General features: G+C 31.7%; 1 protein-coding gene across 7 annotated transcripts in view; it reads left to right on the top strand.

Moving 5' to 3' along the window:
- The first annotated feature begins 3428 nt into the window (after positions 1-3428).
- The window catches only part of LOC135585615 (uncharacterized), a 30359-nt gene continuing 25034 nt past the window's right edge, over positions 3429-8753 (top strand). For 4 of the 7 annotated variants that reach the window (XR_010475953.1, XM_065079341.1, XM_065079338.1 and 1 more), the window contains exons 1-5: positions 3439-3596; positions 3698-3790; positions 3877-3946; positions 4500-4554; positions 7635-7724. Coding sequence is in view for 6 of the 7 variants with exons in the window: in XM_065079341.1 (XP_064935413.1) it covers positions 3476-3596; positions 3698-3790; positions 3877-3946; positions 4500-4554; positions 7635-7724 (429 nt within the window). In the remaining variant the exon portion in view is untranslated. Of the gene's footprint in view, positions 3597-3697; positions 3791-3876; positions 3947-4499; positions 4555-7634; positions 7725-8753 lie in introns of all 7 variants that reach the window. The other 3 variants (XM_065079339.1, XM_065079342.1, XM_065079340.1) reach the window with 3 other exon arrangements.

The raw sequence follows: 8753 nt of genomic DNA, 5'->3' as shown, positions 1-8753 counted from the left end.
TCATCATAGAAATCATCAAGATCAATAAACCATAAATTATCCAAAAATCATTATTACTTCAAATTATCATGCATAATTAAATATAAAATCATCAAGATACTTACATTATTTTATATGAATATGCCTTTTCTATTTATATCAAATCAAAATATGTATCATTTTTAAAACCCAAAAAGCAACTTTCATTACAGTAAAAATCGATAAGCTATAAATTACAAGAATCATCATGCATAATTTCGAAATATGAACTCATTAAGTATGATCATTATACATTATTAAATCATCAAGCATGATTTCATTAAACATGAAGTTTTTTTAATCACATTCGGAAATCATAAAACACAGATGACTCCTATATTATTTTCAACTATTGTGGTTAGATTCATGAATTCAAAGGAGGATATGATATTTTTCGAAAGTATATTTAGAAAAAAAAATTTAACACAGTTGCTATAAAAAAATATATATAAATATTTGGGTAGCCTACTAATCCTACTTTTTATTTTTTGTTAAAAAATCATAAAACATTAGTTAGATTAATTTCTATTGAATATTTTTAATTTAGTTTCAATAAAAAAATTGATTTTGTTGATTATTTCAATAGGCTTTAAATCTCATTACCCAACGAGTTCCCCAAATCACTCTTATATTCACTTTATATAATCTTTATAAAAGTTTGAGCCGTTGGCAATCATATTTTTATTTGTATTGATATTTGAAGTGATCACTAGTAAATGCACTCCTATATGGGAACCACTTGTCATTGGATTAATAAAAATTGGACAATGTAAAAATGAATTATTACTTTTAGATTTTTTAATGAAGGGCTTATGGTCAATAATATTTATAGAATAATAAATATAATTTTATAAGAATATTAATGATTTAAAAAAAATTTTCATTAGTTTTGATAATGTAGCAACAAATGCCATTTTTATTTTGAAATTATAAGAAGTATGTCAACTTGCTTTTGGTGTCCTTTTTTTTGTTAGGTATGTTTATCATATTTTAAATTTATATATAGAAAAATATCTTAGGTCTCTTGAAACTTTTTTTTTTCTTATTAAGTAAGTTGTTTTATTCTTGTAAGATGTTTCACAAGTAATAAAAGAGTTGGCCAAATTTTATAAATTAAATGATGAAAGGCCTAACAGATTTTCTAGGGATATTTCTACTTGATGAATTCTACATAAGAATTATTTTTTAAAAAATTGAATATAAAGAATTATTATGCACTTTTATTATAAATAATATTAGACAAGTTAGTTTATATCCATAACATTAGAATATGTGTGAAAGAATTTAAAAATTTTAATAATGCATCTTATACTTTGTCTAGTGCTCATTATCATATTGCCCCTTTTTTTAATTATTTATATTAATATTATTGGTGATTTAAAAAATATTAATATGATAATGATTTAAATATGACTATAATAGCTATGAAATCAAAATGGACAAATTATTTTTTAAATTTTGTCGATTTATTTAATTACTTATTTGTTTTATCCTCTATTAGATTAGATGACTTAAGTGATTATTTAAACACATTACAAAAGTTTAGGAGTAAATGTCAATATTGGTGATAAAATAAAAAAATTAAAAGATTGGTCATTAACTTATACCACCCTTGTAGCACTAACCACAATGTTACATATGAAACTTCAAGATCATTAAACTAGCAGGGGTAATAAAATCTTTAAGAAAGAAAAATTATTATTATAAAGATAAAAAAACTAAGGTACCAACAAGCTCAAACTTCCAACTTAGATATGTATCTAATATTTTTTTTTGAGTTTCGGTAATAATACTATAAATATAGAGTTTTAATGATTACGAGATAAATATTAACAACTTGACTATAGTTGTAAGGTAAATATCTAGTGTGGAAGAACATATCCTATATAAAACTAAATTGAGCATGATCCCCAAATCGCATATATTAATAGTTGAACAAAGCCAGCAAAATGGAACTATGATTTTATCCACAAAGACAATAACCTCCAATTCGATATCAATCGAATCAACAATCATAATGTTCAACATAGGAAGCGATAAAATAATTATAATTTTATTTAATTCATATCAACTTTTTTTAATCTTATGACACTCATTATAGTGTAGATCAATTTTTTTTCAAATTTTAAACAAAATTATAAAATTTATCATGTTATAAATTATGTTTAATTAAAAAGGTATTACTGGTTCAAACTTGAACTGAAACCAGCCAAACCGTTGATTGGGTTCCGATTTTAGGTTTTAGAAAACTGGAATCATTGATTCTGAAGCTGAAATTATCTCGTATGAAACCATGATTAGGGTTACTACTAGAGGTATTATGGTTTCAATGATAATCCATCAAAAGATATTGATTAGGTAATTGGTTCACAAGTTAAAGAGGGACGTCAAAAAGCCAATTGTTTGGATAAATATCAATAGCACAACCATTCCCAATGACTTTGAAACCTCTTAATCTTTTCCAAGAGACTTCATTGAAACCTTGCTTGAGTTTATGCATGCCAGTCATGATTAATTTCTAAGACCAACTAGTATTATGGGTTGGGCTTTTACTGCAAAGGATGTTACTATCATGCTTAGCCTGCACCGCCCTACACCACAGGGTCTCTTCAGTTTTATGGTACGAACTGGTTCTCCTTCACAAACGAGGACATATTTGGAGAGATAAAAGGTCTGCAACCCCAAGTCCCAAAGATTGTTTAGGAGCGTAACAATCTCCTGACTTTTTCTTAGTGAATTTTTTGCCACAACAAGTTTTTAATAAATCGTTTATTTTTGTTGAGTAAATGTAAAGACATCTATCTCACGAATAGGGTGTGAATTTGCAAAGAATCATTAATGGAGTTAATCAAAAGAGTCCTACCAACTTGTGAATGAAAAGACCTCGACCAACTACTAAGCTTGTGCTGGATTTGCTGGATGATATTTATAATAAGCAGCAGAGGAGTTACTAGGTATGTAAAAGGGAAAAGTTCTTTCATTAATCTTAAAGAGAGAACATCTCAATCTTTTAGTTTCGCATTCCTAGGAGAAAAAAAAGGGGTAAATTTACCAAGATTAATTTTTTAATTAAAGAGGCTTTTATCACAGAAAAATTTTGCCTGATATTATTACAGAAATTTTTATTTACTCTTAAACACAATAAAATGTCATCTGCATTGTTTTGTTCTTCTTAAGTATTTGCTATCGAAAAATTTTGAAAGGGGTAATAAGACCATGTCACATATTTTTTTCTCAACGTATAAGTGAGATATTAAAATAAAAGGATATATAAATATATAAGGATAATGGATCATGTTGTTGTTTTTTCATCCGAATATTTTATTTTATTTTATTTTTCGTAGAAAAAACTTGCATCATGCAGTTTTGAAGTGGCTTATCTAAAGTTGCTTAACTATACAAATTATGGTATTATATAAAGGATGTAGTTTTACAGTTGGTGGGGGTTCAAGATCCGATGACCGTGTCGCCCGATCTCCCTTCTCGCCCCTTTTCCCTTGTTTCACGAACCCAACGCAACGCCGATGTCAAAGATCGAGCTGAGTCTTTCCCGTCCGAGCCGCGTCTACCGCCTCGGCGTACGCACCGGACCCTCAGCCATCCTCCTCCTGCCTCTCTCTCCTCTTCTTGATCCATAACTCGTCTTCCTTCCTGTCTCTCTTTTTGTGGCCTTCTCCAGGAATCCATCGAAGGAAAGATCGTAACGGTGCTCACCAGCCCCATCTCCTACCAAAAGATCGTCATCACCGCCACCGGAACCGTCAACCTTCAGGTACACGCACACCAAAGGACAAAGAAAGCCTTCTCTCTTGTTCTTGGGCTGTGTTGGGAGTCACTAATCTCTTTCGTTTTCTAAAGGAAAGATCCGAGCGGGCGTGACGGGGGTGATCGATTCCTTGTACGGCGTGGTCAAGCCTATACGCATCTTGTAAGCCCCTGTCTTACGTCTATGTACGCGAATCTTTCTGGCTTCGCCATGTTTTTGAGACGATGTTTCCGACGGGTCAACATTATCACTTCCTACAAGCGGGCATCTGTTTGAGGTCGTTTGTTTTGGCTCCTGACTTCGTGGTGTTCTTTTCTGTGTTCTTGTCCTCGATACAAGCCTAAAATACATGGACATCTTCAACTATTAATATAATTCTGCTTTCAAACTCGGAGAGGTTAGTCCATAGTTCGTTTTCTTTTTCCTTTGTTGTCATGACCAGTAGTCAACTAATTGTAACACAATTTTGAATGGTCTGAAAGTTTACGTCGTTGTTTCCAAAGATTCGTTTAATCCTTGCTGTTAACAGTCAATAAGTTTTCTTTTCTTTTGTGGTAATGCACGAAAATTAATTATGCTCTTGTGTCTTCCATTTCTGAGTTCCGTCAATGTGATTTATCTCACACATAAGAAAATATGGATACAAGCATGCTATTGAAGACATTGCAATGGTCAATTTCTTGCTCCGATTCCAATAGTTTGATTTGATGGACAGGAAAAAGAGCTTGCAGGTTGCATCTGCTGGAAAGTTAGGTCCAGGTAAAATAGAGGTGAGTAAGTGCGATGTGATATATTATAAACTTGGGTGCATGGGAATTTAATTTAGAACAAGTAATTCCTTTTGGTACTTGCACATTCTTATTTTCCCTTATGTTTTCTTGATCTATCATGCATGCATGTGTTCTTCCAAAATTCAACCAATTCCATCTCATATATACATGTAGGTGATCCAATCTTAATTTTATTTCCCCGATTGATGCTGATGTAGTATTTCCATCACATAACTCTTCTGTTCATAGTTGATTTGAAGGATGCAAAACATTTAAAATTCTACTGTATAAGGGGAATTGATTGCATCATTCCTGTACTCAGATTTAAATTTTCTTAGTTTTGCATTCTTATTTTGCATTCCATCTTGGTTGCACAGGGCAAGTATCTTTTTATTATATTTAGCTTGTATTTAGAGTAAATAATTTAACAGTGGGGGTCCTTGATGTTTGAACATTTAGTTGGTTTACTCTGTTTGGATATCATAAGTCTGTGGTGCAGAAGACTTTTATCTACCTTGCTAATGTAAAAGAAATAGTAAACTTTGAAAAATCTATTTGTTTGCCCTCTTTCTACTTCTATATAAGATCTGGCATAAAAATATTGTTCAGTAATTATTCACATCTTGATGGGTTTGCAATGTGCAGCTTTTGGGTTTTCACATTTGAAGATGCAAGAAAAGAACTAATCAGTTTACTTAAAATTATGGTTACATATTAAGACTATCATTTCGAGAACGTAGGTTACATGTGTTGTGAAAGTTCAAGAGGTATTGTAGTAGAATAGTAGTACAAGAATGACACAATAATTCTCTTGCATATAACAGTTCTTAATTAATCTTGTTGGCAATGGGATGGAAAACGCTAAATAGTGCGTACATTTTTTTTCGGATATACAAATTGAGACAAAAGGGATGAAACTACTGCTTTCTTGTAATATATGTTTCATTTTGATATCCTCAAGGAGTACTGAAAGTACATTGCTAAAAAAGTGCTGAACAAATCTCTAGTTAGTACTGTGAAAAAACAAGCTCTTGTTTTTCAGAAGGTATCCATTACATTTGGTGTATGCTATTTAGAATAAAAAATCAATTATTTTAGCAGTTAACAAAGGCGGAAAACAAGTCCTTAAAAGATAAAGAAATCAATATCTTTGATCAATTGCTTAACAAGAGGAGAATATTGATAAAAGCATTTCTTAGAGGTCTAAAGCAAGAGTATTGTGTGACTATTGTGCATCCGTTAGCATTAAATGTAATTTTTATTAGATAGTTGTAGGGCCTATTATAGTTTAAGAGAACATTAAGCTTTTAGGAAAGAGCATATAAAAAATGTTGTGGCTTTTTTTGGTAGGTAGAAGCGATAGGACCAGGAATGTATATATTCTAGAACAATCAAGGATATTTTGGTCATTGACAACATGAGCGGTGCACTTTAAGATGATTTATATGCATTGATGTAATAAGGTGTGCACTTTAATATACATATACATTCTTTAAGATATGTTTATATTCTTGTCTAGAGAATACCTATATATGCATTTGTGTAATAAGGTGAGCCAATTAAGGTTTTTGGTGCTAGAAGATGTAGAATACTTAAGAAGGTTTTATTTGTGCACATAAGTATGGATTTCATGGCCTCTTACTTTGATTACTGACATAGCTACTTATAGAGTTCAATGACAGGAAATGATCCATGTAGTCAACTCCAAATAGTTGTGATTTGTGGTTCATTGCTGTATTCACACACATGTGATAAAATAGAGCAAATATGGGTTAATCGTGTTATATTCCTGGCACTTCTGTGAGGAAAGACAAGAATAGTAGCTTTCTATCATTTGTGGGCAAAGTTCATTATTGCCTTCTTTAAGGTTTTTCTTAGTCATGCTGTTTGGTCATGTCATGTAGAATGGTTCTAGATTTCTTTGAAATTTGTATTAATACTTGGCTCAAGTTCATAAATTCATTTTCAAAGACCCTTTTTTAGATATTGCTAAAAGCAAGGTCTTCAATTTCGAATAATACTGCTCATACCGGGCAATATGTACCGATCCGTATATATATATATATATATATATATATATATATATATATATATATCTGGGATGTCGCCTCTCTTCTCCCCACGCGGAGCGACGTCGTAGAAAAACGAGGCGACATCAGATATTTTTATTATATATATATATATATATATATGTATACACATATACATTTATATATATGTATATGTATACATATATATATTTATATATGTATATGTATACATATACATTTATATGTATATATGTATATATGTATATATGTATATATGTTTACATATACATATATGTGTATATGTACACATATACACATATATGTATACGTATACATATACATATACATATATATGTATATGTATATGTATGCATATATGTACATGTATACATATATATATATATATATATATAAGTAAAAAAAGAAAATCTGACGTCGCCTCGACGACATCGCCTCGTGTGGGGAGAAGAGAGGCGATGTCGCACATTTTTTCTAAACTTATATATATAAAAAAAAATATATATATATATATATATAAATAAAAGATTTTATATATATATATATATATATATATATATATATATATATATATATATATATATATATCAAACGGTATACCGCTCGGTATATAGTACGGTACCATACTAAACGAATCTCGAAATTCCGGTATGGTATGATATTTCAATCTTTGGTTAAAAGCATATCAACATATAATTTGTGAACCTGAGAGAAAATAAAAAAAATTGTTTACAGGCTTACTTAAAGTAGGCAAAACAAGAAGATTTGATGCTAGTCCAATTTTTTAAAATGTCCACTTTGTAATGATGTTTCGTTTTCAGTTTCATAGATAGGTAGCTACTAAGATTTTTCATATTGTCATTACCACTATGAGCATGAACTAGGTCCAAAAATTGATTATTACAATAACAAACAGAAATATATGCAGAATTCCTTCAACACTAAAAAAAACATTTTGTTCCAATTACTGCAAAATGCTTTATGCCTGTTGTTAACATCTGTGAAGCTAATGCTGTCTTATATTGTTTCTAGACACCATTTTCATTCACTCTGAGTCCTCAGGAGAATGATACTATTGCAACATTCTATGAGACGTTTCATGGTGGAAATATTAGCATCCAGGTACTTAGTTTAAAATGATTGCTTAACCTGCATGTAAATCTGCTATGTTAAACATGCTACATATGCTGACTAGCTCAGTAAATTGCAAGTAAATCAGCTATTTTTATACTTCTCATTCCTATCCCAACAGCAAGTAAAGATTTTCCTATTTCACATGGAGGAGTGTGCTTCTTGATGTTGGGTGTTTTTCTGTCGTGTGACCTGTTGGCTTGACTAAACTAAAATGCCTGTATAGCTGATAGAAACAAATGCCCATAGAATGTCGTATTAAAGGGATCTCTCTTACGGCACCAATGAGCCAGCTAAGAAGTAATGCAAGGCTTGTTTCCCTCACTACTGAACAAAGGAAGAGACAACTGCAACCAATTGTACCTGTGATTAACACTGATTGAACTGGCAACAGAAATGAAGTTTAGTCCTCCCTTTCACTCGATTAAACCCCAAATGCAATGGCCTTTGGAAGCAGGCAGCCACACCATTGAACATAACTTCACAGCGAGCTCGTTAGATACGTGGGATGAAGGGTCCGTAGTACCTGATAGTGCAACTATGCAGTGGAAGGGAAGGAGCCTTTTCCTTGGCAAAGTTATCCTACATGCATCCATTATGGAGACTTCCATCAATGGGAATTTAGGGTAGACTAGGTTTCATTTTAAGCATGTGCATTCTGTAGAAGCAAGCGTAGGAATGAAAAGCATCAGACTTTTTCACAGTACAATGACAAACATCAAGCACGCGCATTCTATTTGCAGCGAAGGTGTTCGATGTAATGTTCATGCTTTTAGAATTGTTCATACCATAGGCAGCATGTAAGGGGTTGCATAGGCTTGGCAGCCTCATTTTAGTCGTTTCTAGTTTGTAATTGCAGCTTGCATGTGGTTGTCATGTGTGAAGGCAAAACTGTCCAAAATTGGAGTGTTCAGTCCCCAATCCATTGGGATATCTTGGTTGATCAACAAAGGATGAGTTCGCACATGTCTAGATTGTTTGATCGATGATTAAAAGAGTTTGTGCAAAGGCTTATAGAAC

The sequence above is a fragment of the Musa acuminata genome, chromosome BXJ1-8 (genome assembly GCF_036884655.1).
Source record: "Musa acuminata AAA Group cultivar baxijiao chromosome BXJ1-8, Cavendish_Baxijiao_AAA, whole genome shotgun sequence".
NCBI classification, from domain to species: Eukaryota; Viridiplantae; Streptophyta; class Magnoliopsida; order Zingiberales; family Musaceae; genus Musa; species Musa acuminata.
Note: the sequence above shows the minus strand (reverse complement) of the source record. Positions and strands in the feature narration are given on the sequence as shown.